This window comes from Acartia tonsa, chromosome 10 (genome assembly GCF_053477335.1).
Source record: "Acartia tonsa isolate MP-2025a chromosome 10, ASM5347733v1, whole genome shotgun sequence".
In the NCBI taxonomy this organism is placed as follows: domain Eukaryota; kingdom Metazoa; phylum Arthropoda; class Copepoda; order Calanoida; family Acartiidae; genus Acartia; species Acartia tonsa.
In genome coordinates this window covers 31,851,930-31,868,016 of record NC_137269.1, presented here as the reverse complement: position 1 = coordinate 31,868,016, position 16,087 = coordinate 31,851,930, and the positions used below count along the sequence as shown (strand labels likewise).

Genomic DNA, 16,087 nt, shown 5'->3' with positions numbered 1-16,087 from the left:
TCATATTCTGTGTTATTTCAGCCGCTGATAATATTTATAAATATTAGCCTAGCCCCCATTAGGTGCTTTCCTAAAACTAAGAGTTTAGCAATTTACAAGATATATTTTTTTTAGGGGTGCAATAAATGTTCGTTGGTAATTTGAGCATTTAGACTTAAGAAAGGTGTTTAACTTATCTCAAGTGAAATAGATAAGTCTAGGCTTATTTTTGCTGGATTTAAAGCGGTTCTTATCCATACTGAAAACTAATAAATTGTGTCGTGTACAAGTACAAGCTTAATAATTTGCGGAATTATGCGGCTGCGGACACCTAAACATATTTCCTATACCTCTCTTCATTTGTAAAGAAAGAATCATCATTATGTCACTGTTATTTATATTGTAATAAGGATGACAACATCCATAAAAGCGAAGCTATGGAACGGTAGAACAAACGAACATTAAAATTTGTAGAGTGACAGAACTGAATAAGCATAATATACATATATGAGTCAAAACAAAATTGTAAGTATATATTTTTTGGGCAAAACTGCTTAAATACAGGATATTGTTTAAGGACATACTTACATTTCCAGAACTTGATTATAGAGATGCTTTGCATTTAACACTATACCCCAATGTAATAGGGCCCTAATTATAGAAAAGCTTTGCTTTTAAAAACTAGGAATAAAAGAATGATAGTCAAGTCAAAAACCTAACCTAACGTTTAAAAAGTATCATTTTATGGGGGTGTTAAACTACTTTAATTAATGCAAGACTAGCATCAATATTCTCTAAGAGCAGAATACAATATGCCGTTAGTGAGATCCTGAAGGACAGACGGACTAACTATTTTTATATTTGCTTGCTATTAGCATACTTAAAAACAGGAGAATTTTCTCTAAAATATTTTTATTTAAAATAACTTATCCTTTTCTTCAAGCATAATAAATACATACTCATAATTAATCAAACCAACTACATTTTTATATTGTTCTTATGAGATACAGGGGAAGAACACTGGGCGATACAGAGAGGATAAACATTTTATTGGTTTTAAATAGTTTGCTTGTTTAAACTAATGAATCAAGATTAAAATTACCATTGTAAATGAAAGATGCTCTAGGTAGAAAATCTGCTGTAAATTAGAATTATTCTGCAATGTAATTTTTTCGGTACCTTCCACAAAGTATTTTTCGAACAATGAAGCAAAGTTTTGAAGAAAACAAAGTGCAGATGGCGAGGGAGGATCTTACGCCTAACCACAAAAATTGACGGTCAGCTTGTAACGTAACATAAAATACAATCATTGTATGATTTATATAATTACTTTTTCTATTATTCCGAAAGTCACATAATCATAGCTTGGCAGCCGCGTGTAAGCGGTCAATTTTTATTTTTGTTCCTTTTATTTGATGAGGGATTCTTGCGGAGGTGACGGGTATAAATCTTGGCCAGAACCACGTCATAACTAAAGATGTTAAAAGTTGTACCTACTGATTTCCATAAGTTTAAGAGTTTGAGGAATTCCTTGGCACAAAACAGGCGCAATTCATTATCATAAACAGGACTTCCATACATAGGTCATACATGGTTGAATGTTTTGTATTGTGTAAATGGAAAACGAAGAAAATTCCTCAAAAAATCAGAATGTGACGTCAAAGAAACATGGGATTATCAATCTCTTTTTTAAGGGTTTCTTTCCCACTCCTCCTCTCCTCATCCCTCATTTTTATGACGTCAGATTTTTTTGAGAGACTTTCTTCGTCTTCTTTAAATGCCCTTTTTTTTATTATCAACCATCCTCATTAATCAGAGATAAACATATATAAAACCATGGTTAGACATCCAGCTGACAATTATGAAATTATATTCCCTGGCTGCCGAGCCATGCAAATTATCATACTATGCATACCATTTTTTTATTTCCTTAGGTATAATTTACTATTATTTATTTATTGTATTCCGAGCTCTACCCTTAAAAATATTCTATTATATGAAGAAGTAAGCTTTTTTTGTCTTTAGCGAAGGAATGAATGAATATATATTTTCGAATCTACATTTAATAAGATTACAATTTTATAAAAATTTATAATTTATATTACATGCAGACCATGGTTAATACCCTCCTATGATATGCTTCAATCAGTGGAGTCTTACAGTTGACCAGTTTCGAATTTACAGGGCTACAGTTTAAAGTGCTTTAAAGCTACACCAAGCTTAAGAAAACCAGCAGGCTTCCTATGAGATGAGAAAAGGAAGGCTGATATAAACCTACTTTTGCTGATAATTTCATTGTGTTATTGTGTTAGAGTATTTTTTAGTTAAGTCAAGTTTTTTTTGATGTAGGTCTATATTTTTGCATATTTTTTACTTTAAAAGTGTATTATTTTATAGTGTATTTTTAAAGTGTAATTTTTTTTGTAAAGTATTTTTTTTTTAGTGTTTATTTTTATGTTTGTCATTTTTTGTAGTTTAGGTATTTGTTTAGTTTTTTTTTTTTAGTGTATTTTAGTAATTTTAGTATTTTTGGTAATTTGTCTTTTAAAGTAATTTATTTTATGATAACAAGTCTTTTTTCCTGAAATAAATGAGAGGATTTCAAAAAATTTAAAATGTTAAACTTTTTATTTATGAATGTTATATTTGATATGCTTATTAAGCAGATTCTTGTTGCGTAAGAAAGAAATAAGTTGTTATTTCATTTAAAATGAATAATTATATATGAAAATAAAGAAATATTTAACATTTTTATTAAGGAATGTACTTTACATAAATATCTTTATTTTCTGTGTGTATCCATTTCTCTTTCGATGTTTAAGTTAGGATTACTTACTTCTGGAGCTTCTAATCAAGGCTACTAAGGGGAGATAGGAAGGTAGGGAGACCCGTAGATAAGCCATAACGTGTCCGTGCCAGGGGGAAGCCGAGCGAAGCGAGGCTTCCCCTAGTGTCTTGAAACCCGAGCGAAGCGAGGCGTGATACTAAGGGGAGATAGGAAGGTAGGGAGACCCGTAGATAAGCCATAACGTGTCCGTGCCAGGGGGAAGCCGAGCAAAGCGAGGCTTCCCCCAGTGTCTTGAAACCCGAGCGAAGCGAGGCGTGATACTAAGGGGAGATAGGAAGGTAGGGAGACCCGTAGATAAGCCAGTGTCACCAGTACTGAAAACCCAGGTAAACCACCTCGTTATGATATTTACAAAAGATGAATCAACAATTGACTTTGATAGCATTAGTATTAATCTTGATCACAATAATGATAACCAAAATGATCCAAATTTGGTACACAAACTTTCATATGTCAACTCAAGGAGTGAAACTCCTGCAATTAAATTTCTAGGTGTTTATCTAGATCCTAAATTAAACTTTAAATATCATATTGATATGATAAATAAAAAGATTTCACGCTCACTATTTGCTATAAATGCTGCAAAACATATTATTGGTGGAAAAGCATTGCAAACTCTATACAATTCACTTGTCCATAGCCATCTTACATATTGTGCCCCAATTTGGGGAAGTGCAGCAGCATCAACTCTTGATAAAATTGTAAAACAGCAAAAAAAAGCACTGAGAATAATCACCAACTCAAAATATAATGCACATACTACAATTTTATTTAAAAATTTAGATATTCTTCCTGTAACTCAACAAATTGTCTATTCTAAATTACAATTTATGTTTGATTACGTTAATCATAGGCTTCCATGTTCTTTTGATAACTTATGGATTAGAAATAGCACAAGAACAACAAGAGTTCTTAGAAATAATCAACAGTACAATGTTCCATTTGTTAGACTTGAGACATTTAAAAAGTTCCCTTACTCTGATCTACCAAAGTTATGGAATGAAATCATTATTCCTAATACTAATCCTAATCCTGAAAATGATAATAATAATGATGAGGTTATTTATACTTTTAGCACAGTTATGTCAAGAAAACAGTTTTGTATGAAACTTAAAGATTTTTTGTTGGAAAAACTTAATTTTATTTGTAATAGAGAAAACTGTTCTGAGTGCATAAACAGATCTTAAAAATTGATTTCATAAAAAAACCTAGTAATTTTTTAAGGAGGGGGGGGGGGTTGTCTTTTTGTCAGGGGGGGGGGGAGTGTTGTTTTTTTTTGTTTTTTTGGCGAGGAGGGGAGGGTTGAATATAGGGCAACGATCAAAGTGGCATTCTATAAAAAGATATTATTTTGAATTGAGAAATTTCTGTTTTTGAAAAATAATAAAATAATAGAATGACAAAGTCTTGAAGTATTGCTTTTTTTCCTTTTTATGTGCTTTTTTTCTTTCTCCTTTCTTTTTAAATAAAAACTTTACTTATTAATATTCAATGAAATTTTAAAACTTAAAATATGGTATTAAAATTATTTACCAAACTCACAACTCAATTTAACTAAATTAAAGTTTCAATTTTCCCTTTAACATTTAATTTTTTTATGTTTTTTTTTTTCTTTTTGTCTTCCTTAAAAAGGGGCTTCAGGGATCAAATACACTATCCCCATTTTGGTCAAGATAGTACTCCTGTAGCTCCTGGTGCATATCCTGAAAATTTTCCTTCTTTTCCACCAATTTATATTTAGTTGATTAATAATTAAACTCTTAGTATATATTATTTTTATTTTTGTATGAGACTAAACATCATAATGTAAACTCTTAATTGTCGATAGATAGCAGCAATTTAGAGTATTGTATGTGCTATCTCCTAAGCTAGGGGGTACCTAGCAGCACCAAATAAACATTATTATTATTATTATTGTCCTGCAGACAAATAATGTGCATCCCTAACAATTTTAACATTCTTCTTTGGGATTGTTCTAATTTTAAAAGTTTGATTTGGTAAGAGTAAGAGTAGATTAGCAGCGGATTGGGCATATTGTGTTTATATGTTTAGATTTACTATTTCAGTTTGTATATCATAATATTTTTGTTTTATGTTTATTTTACTAATTTTACCTTTTGTGTTTGTGAGTTGATCTGAGTACTTTTGAAAAAAAAACTTGCCACAATTGTTAGCAAAAAAATTTAGTTTCATTTTGAAATGTGTTTAACTTAGTCACGCACTAGTATCACATTTTTAAATATTTTAATGTTTGCACAGAGAGACATGTTCTCTCTATGACTGCCTTTCCTCAACTGATGACTGCCTTTCCTCAACTGCTAAACTGATATGGTTCTCCTTTACAATGAAGCTTCTTATGATTCCAGGGAAGGTTTTCAACTATTTTGAGGAGGGTAACTCCCACATTAATTGCCTCTAGTTAGATAATATTTTTTTAAAATTTTTTAAGGAGAGAAGGGTTAATATATAACTGACCAATATCCTGGATCATAGTAGATACAGACTTTTGTAGTAGATCCTAAGTTACTAATCAGGCAACCAAATCTTTGTCTGATAGTCCTTATGATAATGCCATAATGATTGAATTCCTATGTCGATGTAATAACATCTTAAAGTCTAGCAGGGAATATATAGTATGCATAGTATTAATAAATAAAATATATTAACGCTGTACATAAATATGTATAATATTATATGATATTCATTTTTGATTGCGTCTTATTGAATATTGTACATAACTAACCACAAACATATATACTACCTTACTGTTTAATAATAGACATAATATGTCTAGATGATCAACCAAACTTGATTGTCAAACTTAAAGAACAAAATTTTTCGAGGTTATAATTTCTAGAAAACTAACTTTATCCTAAAAAAATTAACTGTTCATAGCTAACTTATTTTAGGTTTTGTCATGTGCTTCACGCTATGCTAGGAAATAAATTTTTACACTATATAATTCACTCAACATAAGCTATCAACATTTTAAAAAATACATTAGGTTACCTCCATCAAACCTTTTAAACCCCTCATTTTTTTATATTTAGAGCAAAAAATATAGAGTTTTGGTAAATTTTGAAAGACGCTGTGGTTATAAATATCAAATGATATACAATATTTATAATAAAAAAAGATCCATTCATAAAATAAGTTGGTACCAAATATTCAGTCATTCAAAGTAGTAAGGTTTTTAATTTATTTGTCGGTTAAGACCTCCTATACCACTGAGCCGATTGAGTTCCTTATTTCTGGAAAGGCTTGTTTTTGGCTGGCATCTAAAGGGAAAAGGCAATGGCCGATAAATTGATCTACATCAACAACTATGATACAAAAAATACCCTTTCATTAGATAACAATTAGTGGTTGAAATGTTTGGACAATAAACTTAATGAACAAAATAATTGAAATTTAATAATAGACCCCAAAGTTGTTGAGCCAACGAATAAAAATTCGTTAGGGACTAATGTAATAAACTGCCGAATGACCCCCTTCCTCCCTATGTTTTTGGATATCTATAATACAAAGTAGCTTGATGTCTGTCTGTCTGTCCGTTCGTCCGTCTGAAGCTTAAGATCTCGGTAACCACTGAACCGATCGGATTCTACTCTTCAGGGTATATACCTATTGGTCCTGTGGTGGTTTTAAGCTATTTTCTTGGGGGGTGGGACACCCCCAACCCCCCCAAAAACAAAAAAATCCCCCCCCCCAATTTTTTTTTTTATTTGCTGAAGATTTTCTTGGTCCTTTAGGTTTTGTAGAAGATTTCCTTGGTCCTTTAGGTTTTGTAGAAGATTTCCTTGGTACTTTAACGAATTTCGCCTTAATTTTTTTTATCATCTCTTGGGGCAAAGCCCCTAGAGGATAGGGGCGAAGCCGCTAGTTTTATATAAACAAATAGTTTGGGATGGTTTTATCTTGTTTATTGTCTTAACTTCGCTAGCTGGTAGGGCTGCACAAAACTATTTTTTTTATTTTTTTAAAATCATTTTAAAACTGTGCTATTGAATTATTAGTTCTAATAAACTTCTTCAATTTCCTTTACATATTATATGATACTAGCGGCTTCGCCCCTAGCCTAGGACCAAGGAAATCTTCTGCAAAAAAATGAAAAAAAAATGGGGGGGAATTTTTTTGTTTTTTGGGGAGTTGGGGGTGTCCCACCCCCTAAGAAAATAGCCTAAAACCACCACAGTACCAGTAGGTATATACCCTGAAGAGTAGAATTCAATCGGTTCAGCGGTTAGCGAGATCCTTCGCAACAAACAAATTGACAGACAAACAAACAGACAGACATCTTTCTACTTTGTATTATAGATGATACCATAATTGTAATATATGATTTTGCAAAGTACGCTATCCTACTGATGGATAGAACTGTCTTTGTTAGTCTTAAATTCAAATGAAAACATTGAGTTCTAAAAAGTTTTGAGAAAATTTAAAGAATTACTTTGTTTGTGTCTGTTTGAAATTGTACATATTGTATATTAAGCTAAAAGGTTAAATGTTAAACAAAGACAAATTGGGCGTTATCCCAAAACGTGCTTTGTTAAGCACTTTAACTCCCCCTCCCCTAATAGGACCCTTTAGGTCAGGTAAGGTTAAGTTATAATGGGTACTGGGTAGCCCTGAAAGCTTACGGCCCCCGTAGACAAAAAAATAAACTCCACCCACTTTTATTTAATGTATTAAATAATAGAGAGGGGGTTTTACTGCTCGACGTCCACTTCGAGGTAAAGTACCAAAATATTCATTATGTACAAGGATGGCTAGATGAAAGATAAAAAAATATTATATAATAATAATATAATGATTTTTTGCCATTGACCTTACCTACTATTCCTGATTATAATCTAATTTCTTAAAAATACAAAAACATTTTAAGTGAAAAAATATTTCAATATATGAACTATTTAATATCTAATTCATTTCACTTTTAAACATTATACCTCATTTTTTGGGTAATTTACTCGTTCTTAGAGACAAATATCCTACAATCTAGTGGCTTAACCGCGGCAAAATTTAAAGCAGTAAATTTATGTCTAGAGGAAAATGTCTCAGTAACCACTGGACTGATTTGGTTTGATTTTCAAAAAATCTTTATTTGTACTTATTTAAGAATTTAATTTATTGTATGTAAAGATTGCTAAAACGACATGAGCGATTATCATAACCCTATAATTTAGAGTTGTTTATTGTTTGTTTGTTAAGATCTCACTAACTACTGAAGCCATTGAGTTTCATACTTTAGGGAAGTTTTACACAGATCCAAGGATAATATTTTTTAGGTCAACTCCCTTCACCTATCAAATACAGATTCTCTATAGTTGGTGTAACCATTTATGTATATTTTCAAAAGCGAAGCTTTTCTTTCTATAATTAGGGTCGGTCCGTCCGTACATCCGTCCGTCCTTAACGGATAGCTTTTTTTTGTTAATTTGGGCATGTTAGAATTGTCCTATCGATTTCAAATTTTGCATGGTGATTCCTTTAATAGTTAGGTACGATTTAGAAAGCGTAGCAATTCTATAATCATTACCAAAATGTCCGTACGTCCATTTTAAACATGTTGATTTTTTTTACTTTTTTAACAACAAATTTTTATGTGACCTAATCATCCGATTGATATGATTTTTGGTATATTGATTCCTGGGACAACAAAGTATAATGTGATAAGCAAAGCAACTCTATAATCAAGTCCAAAGTATGTCCATAAACATTATCCTGAATCAAGCAGTTTTTCAACAAAAATACTTACAATTTTGCTTTGACTCTTATACATTTATAATATGATTATTCAGTTCTGACACTATACAAGTGTTAATGTCCGATTGTCCTACCGTATTAATGCTTCACTTTTATGGATGTTGTCATCCTTGTTTCTCGTTGTTTTAGGAGCCGGATAAAATTAAATTTTCTGAAAATATTAGACTGTCTAACTATAACAAACCTTATTTAAATGTGTAGTTGAACAAATGAGCAGAATGTTAAGAAAACAAAATAAACAATACATTGTAAAATTTTAAGTTAGGTTATTTTTATTTTAGTTAAATAAACTGGGTATAGTCCCTTTCGTGGCAACGCTCTTTAAGGGGCGATTCTTCGTTTTTTTCCACAGTAGCTTTTTTACTATTTCTAGCCCTTGCGGGGGGCTCTAACCCTGCGAAGCCAATTACCTAACCCTGTGGTGCAATCACCTAACCCAGTATAACCTAACCCAACCTAAAATAACCTATTAAAAGCCATTTTAAAAATACGACGAATCGCCCCTTAAGAAGCGATTCCACGAAAAGGACTATTATACTTTGTAAAAGACACTTCTCCCTAAGGGATTTTCAGAAATAATACAATGGAGATAAATTGATGATCATATACCAATAATTATGATAGTTATCTATCGAATGGTATTATATACAGCTATTTGCGCGTATCAAAATGTAAAATTATAAGATTAAAACTAGTTTTTTAGCCCCAAGGGCCCGAAGGCCCGGGCTAATACCGAGAATGAAAACATTACATCCCCGACGACGAGCGGATGCTCTACGAGTTAAACTACGGTCGCGAGTTAAAGTCGTTATCATTAATTAAGCAATACATTAAATTGTTATTATAGATTATCTCTTATATATTATCAAAATGTATAATAAATTTCCGTGTCATAAAGTCCAAGTTTAGAAGTAAATTTGTAAACTTTAAAACCCCTAATTTTACTTACTTTAAAATTAAAAGTCTGGACGTCCCAATCCCGAGTGCACCAACCAACCAACCGATTAAATTTGATAAAAAAAACTTACCATCCTGTGTGCAGGAGTAGGAGTAGTAAAGGAACTTGTAACATGGCACTTTTACAAAATTTTCTTCTTCAAAAAAATCTAGTTTTTCTTTATTCTAGCTACAATAAATTTGTATTCACAATATCACACATATTGTTTTCTTTGTTTTAACTTTTCAAAATCACTAAATATCTGTTACAGTCTAGATGTTAATAAAGGAAAGATCTATTTGTTATGATATAGCTAGCTAGGGCAACTTGATAAATCACTGTGGATCATTTCTATTTTTGTTATCTTGATAAAAAGCTGCTGAATTTTTGAGCTGGAGTCCAATGTATGCACAACTTGATGCCAACTGAAAAGAAACAAGAATGATTACACTAAAAAGAAGCAAAGTTAAGTGAAAAAAAAATGTCAAATGGTTAAGTTCCTAAGAGCACAATTAGAAAATTTTAAGTCATTGACTATTTTTTGAGTAAACTTTTTCTCAGTAGGTACTTTTCTTAATTTGTTGAAGATATTGTATATTAAATAAAGGCAAATGGGAAAATTCCCACTCCTTCTCTCATCTCCCTCATTTTTATGACGTCACGTGGCTGATTTTTGAGACACTTTGTCCAGCTACATTGAATATACATATAAATTTAAGAAAACCTCTATATTTAGCTTAAATTATGAATAGAAGGACCAATGGATGAATGCTGCATATCTATAAAACAAAGTAGAATGATGTCTGTCCGTCCGTCTGTCTGTCTGTCTGTCCGTCTGTCTGTCTGTCCGTCTGTCTGTCCGTCCCTTAAGATATCGGTAACCACTGAACCGATTGGATTTTACTCTTCAGGGAATATACCTACTGGTCCTGTGGTGGTTTTAGGCTATTTTCTTTGGGGGGGGGGGGGGATACCCCCAACCCCCCAAAAAAACAAAAAATCCCCCCCCATTTTTTTTTGCTGAAGTTTTCCTTGGTCCTTTAACGAATTTTGCCAAAAAAAAATTTTGATCACCTCTTGGGTCAAAGCCCCTAGAGGCTAGGGGCGAAGCCGCTATTATATATATATGTAGCGAGAACGAAGATAAAAAGCTTAGATATACAGTCTTCAGAATATATGTGTGTATATTCTATGTTTCATTACATTTCTAGACAATGTTTAAACCCTTTCCCCACTTAACTTAATCCTTATATAATCCCAGATTCGATAATTTAAAGATTCGCTTCCAATCCTTAAATTAAGTTACCAGCCTGTTTACTGAAAATTAACATGAACTTATTTTTTTTAAAAAATTGAGTTTTGGTTCAAAATAGTAAATTTTGTTAGAACTTTAAGCTAGGTACTAAAAAATTAAAGTATTTTTTTGTGAAAATGAAATAAAAAGTATAACATGTTCAATACGGTATAATAATTTATGGAAAATCTTCTTTCAAATTCTTAATTATATCTTAAGCATTGCCCTTTATAAAAGTAAAACCAAGGCTCGGCAGCCGTGCAGTAGCCAACAATAAGTCGTAGAAAAATCAAAGTTTCATAACTTTTAAAAAATCAGTTTAATGTCTAAACCGTTTCGTAGTATTAAAATCCATCCGTCAAGTAAAAATAACAAAAAGTAGACAAGATTGGTGGCTTATTCGCTGATGCCAAGCCCTAAATAATAAAAGTCTAATGTTATTTTTTTGGGCCATTTACTTATTCCTGTATTTGTACTCTACCTGTATTAAGATTTGCCACTATTGAGTACTCTGCCAATTTTGAGTGTTGAAATCTGTTTGGCACCCCTCGTCACATAGTTCCATATTTCTTACAATGTTTCAGGCTCTTCTTAAACTTTCTTTGCTTCCTCACAATATCTAAATACCATAATAGTTATTTCTCGCATCGTATTATAAACGGCTTTCCGCGGATATAGAATGTACAATTATTAAATCAAAACCATTTTTTTAACCCCGAGGTGCCGAAGGCACCGGCCAAAAAAACTGGTTTTAATCTTATGATTGTACATTTTTATATTCGTAGAAAGTTGGATATAATACGATGCTAGACATAGTTTTTTCGTATGGATGAGAACCGGTTCCTATCCACCGGATTCGAATGAATACGAGAAAGATTTTTAATTTTATTATTAGTTTGGGACTTCTCTATTTGTATGCTTTGAGGGAGGTTTAAAGAAAAATAAGGATGTCAACATCCATAAGTAGCGAAGCACAAAAATCATGGAATGGACAAAAGGAAAAAGTAAGTTATACAGCAGATGTTTAATAGATTATGAAAAACTCATAGTAAATTATGAAACACTTAAAGAATGAGGTTTATGGCTTTTAAGCATGGCCAAACAGACAGACGGACAAAATAATGTATAGACTAGATGCGCATATATCTTGGAAATCTTTACTGAAAATTTCAGTTATCTATCTACAATAGTCGCTGAGAAAATCACATTTTCCATTTGCGTCACGGACAGACAAAGTGAATTATATAGTAGCTTAGCTGATAAACTTTATACTACCTATTGACATATCTTAAATTTTTTAAACAATGTCTAACATTTTCTTAAAGAAATATTATCGAAATCTTTTTTTAAATTTATGAATCTTTACCTACGTAAAGGACATTTTTTATCCACGTGCCGTGCTTTCGTTTCAGTATTAAATATAAAGATGCTATAAAAAATATACGTTTTAAAGTGAACATTTGACTTTTTTGGTAAATTAAATTGGTATAATGACTGTTTGGACGGTTCTGATAATTTCTAATTCAGAAAAGTGTCTTTAAAGGTAGAATAAAAGTTATGAAATGAAGTCTTGTCTGTAATAATTTTATTTTCCCATTCTTTCACTTTCTCCCTCATAAATGTTACAACAGGGCCTTAAAAAAGTTTTTACATGCATAGTTTTTTACATTCTATTTCCCTCATGTAAAAATACATCAAGTAGAATAAAATTTAAAGCAGTGAAGCACAAAAGTAATTATATATATCTATCTTGCTATCGTTCTAATAATTAATATCAAGAAATATAATAACTTTTTAGCTTCGATATTCTATTATATAAAGTAGTAAGGTTTAGTAAGTCTTGGGATGGTTTAAGTTTTTTTTCTTCGAAATCCTCGCTGCTTCGCTCGCCCCTAGTTTAATCATATCCTACTACTAATTTTTTTAAACAAGATAGGTATACAATGACAGACAGACAAACTATCATTTTATAGCAAAGCTTTTATATACTAAATGTGTTTTATAGTATCAATTTTAACATAATGAATAAATATAGACAAGATATTTCGGGAATAGTTCCTATCGTAACATTGCCCCATCAGGGGCAATTCGTCGTATTTTTAAAATGGCTTTTTATAGGTTATTTTAGGTTAGGTTAGGTTATATTTGGTTAGGTGATTGCCCCACAGGGTTAGGTAATTGGCCCCGCAGGGTTAGAGCCCCCCGTAGGGGCTAGAAATAGAAGAAAAGCTACTGTGAAAAATACGAAGAATCGCCCCATAAGGTGCGATGTTACGAAAGTGACTATACCCGATATTTCGAGGTATAGAAAGCAATGTTAATAGAAAATTAACATTTGTTAGAAAAAAGAAACATACCTTTACTTGTAAATCACTTGGATACTATTTTGTTTCTAGCTTCTTATTACAGGATATAGATTTCCAATCACTTAATGACAAGAATGGTTTATGTAATTAGGTGTATTACATACGGGCCAATACAATCCTATACCCTCTACACATCACTCCGCCTATATTGTAGAAAATAATAAAGGAATATGTATTGAATAAAGTCTACCAATTTTGTAAACCATTCGAAAAAAAAGACATTACGAATTTAGAATTTTGTCGTAAATTATTGCTTTTGAAAAAGAACATAAGAAATGTTTTACTAATGTTAAAATTGATGAAAATCAAGATCTAATAAAATATCCCAAAGTTTTTAGGCTAACAAATGAGATAAATAGGTTATAATACTTTTCTAATGAACTGGCTTTTTTAAATATTACTTTATTCCTGTTGGTTATATATATGGTAGCTAGTATGCATATTACATAGTGTATAACATGTATATGTATACAATAGATAGATACACTCACAGGATTAGATGGGGCACTACAAAATACGGTGTGATTCATAAAATATTTTTTTTTATTTGAAAAAGAATATAGAACATTAAAAGGATGTCAAGGATTATAAGTATAGTAGCACAAAAAAAACATGGGAAGGACAAACAGACAGAGTGAGTTATAAAGCAGATGTTCAGTTCCCATAACAATGAAATAATGAGAGAGAAAATGCAAAAATTCCAAGAAAACAAGCAATTCTTAACGTTTACATCATTTGAAGCATGACCTACAAACAGACGGGCAAAACAATGTATAGATTAGATATGCATATATATTAGTAATTTTTGTAAAATTTTTAGCTTTCTAAATTTAATAGCAGCCGGAAAAATCACATTTCCCTAATACGTTACGACTGACTTAAAAAATGTTGGAGTGAAGGAAATTATAGAGAATCTTGGCTACTAAAAAGATAACAAATAAAACAGATAATTTTACTTTCTACTTCCTTTGACAGACATTTTTTATGAGAGCAATCAAGTTTTAGATTAGAAAGAATTCAAAAACTATTTGTAAAAAAACGTTTGTCTTTGAAATTGATTTACTTCCAAAAAATGTGTTTAAAATCTGTAAATGTTTTTGAAGTAACATTTCCACTGTCATAATATTTTGGAAGATTTTTTTCTGGAAAAAATATTTGTTATATTTATTAATCACCCTGTAGATGTTAGATAGACGGAGGGTCCAAGATATATGTCTTGGAAGGGCTTAACTCTTTCCTGTAAACCATGAGTAGGCTTACAATGAATATTTTTTACAATAATATAAACCTAGCAACTCGTTTTATATTAATTCGCCCACGAAAAGTGGTAATCTAAATTTTCTTTTTTAGACTTATACAAAGTGCCTCTTAATAATATGGACGTAAAGAAATCTAATCAAAACTTTTGAATAAAAAAGTGAAACTGTTTTTACAGTCTTGGTGTAGTTAAAACATCATTTTCTTTTTTCATTTGCAAAAAAAGGCAATTTTTTAATACCAAAAGTGTTAGACAAAAAATAATTTTAAGCTTATTATAGATTAGGTTAGGTCAAGTAAGGGTGAGGAAGACCGAAGGAATAAGTTCAAATAAGGCTGGAACTCCTTAAATGAGGAGAAAAGTGATTCTTTGGTTGCACTTGACAGATCGATGGACTATACAAAACAAAAAAACATTTTATTTTCAAAGATTTTCATTATAAGCCTAGAAGCAATTACCCTGTAATGTAAAAGAGAAAGAAGAAGTAATGTGGGTAGTGGGCAGGTTGGTGGGGGTACCAATACAACCAAGATTTCTGTCTATCAGATTAAATGTATGTCTTGTAGTTGGGGGGCGTGTGTGTGTTGTACTATGTACTCTGGGACTCTGAAAGATCTGGGTAGAACATGGGTTCGATTCTTAAAAATTACTCAAAATGAACGTTACACGATTTTAAAAATAAATAAGAAAATACGTTTAAGTTTAGAACAATTAAAATGTTGAAATTTTAAATTACTTATTTAATTATTGTTATTTTGTGTTACTTTGAACTCAACAAAGCCTTTGATGTTCATAATAAAACCTATAATAGAAATCAATCCCCTCCCCCCCCCCCCCCCAAATGCATTAAGGGGGGGTAGGGGTATTACCACCCCTCTTTGGACGTCCCTGGATCTCCATTAAAATTCTAGATAATTGTAGTACAGTAAACATTTCTTAATCATTTCTATACAATTTATTGTGGATTTTTTTTTGTATTTTTAAGAATCATTCCTTTGTATTGTTGTTGACTACTCCTGTTAGGACTGGGTGAGCGCTATCACCGACCCACACAATCATACATTATCATCATTATAGTCTTTACAAATGTCTGAAAAAAGTAGTTATTGTATTACAATATAGAGGCAAATTATACATAAATATAAACTATTTTCCGAAAAAAAACTTTGTTTTCTGGTTCTGAAATCAACCAGAAGGAGCAGGAATAAAACTAATTTTACAAACCCAAAAAATCAAATCTTAAAAGTTAGTAAGATGATGAAAAGAAAAAAAAGAAGAAAAAAAGCTTCGCCCCTAGCCTCTAGGGGCTTTGCCCCAGGAGAAAATTAAAAAAAAAATAAGTACTACTGGTGCAGCCACCAGTAGTTTTATGTGAACTATAACTTCCCCATAAGAAAAAAAGTTGTGGAAAAATAGGTCCCGACGCAAGAAAAAAAAATTAGTGGGAGATTTTTTATTTTTAGGGGGGGTTGGGGGTGTCCCACCCACCCCCCAAGAAAATAGCCTAAAACTACCACAGGACCAGTAGGTATATTCCCTGAAGAGTAGAATCCGATCGGTTCAGTAGTTACCGAGATCTTAAGGAACAGACGGACAGACATCAAGCTACTTTGTATTATAGATTATGAGACACTTGCGT

General features: G+C 31.6%; 1 protein-coding gene and 1 long non-coding RNA gene across 2 annotated transcripts in view; both read right to left on the bottom strand.

Moving 5' to 3' along the window:
* Nucleotides 1-13,334, bottom strand: part of LOC145329909 (glutamate-gated chloride channel-like) — a 99,151-nt gene extending 85,817 nt beyond the window's left edge. Inside the window, exons 1-3 of the mRNA XM_080174372.1 lie at nt 13,182-13,334; nt 11,306-11,443; nt 9,622-9,955 (exon numbers count right to left, since the gene is read on the bottom strand). Coding sequence (XP_080030498.1) covers nt 9,622-9,665 — 44 coding nt within the window. The 5' untranslated portion in view covers nt 9,666-9,955; nt 11,306-11,443; nt 13,182-13,334. The remainder of the gene's footprint in view (nt 1-9,621; nt 9,956-11,305; nt 11,444-13,181) is intronic.
* A 263-nt stretch (nt 13,335-13,597) lies between these two features.
* On the bottom strand, nt 13,598-15,064 carry LOC145329913 (uncharacterized). The gene is made up of 3 exons (XR_013883179.1): nt 14,907-15,064; nt 14,366-14,427; nt 13,598-13,697 (listed from the first exon to the last, which is right to left on the bottom strand). It is a non-coding gene; the product is annotated as an uncharacterized LOC145329913 (long non-coding RNA).
* Between the last annotated feature and the right edge of the window lie 1,023 nt (nt 15,065-16,087).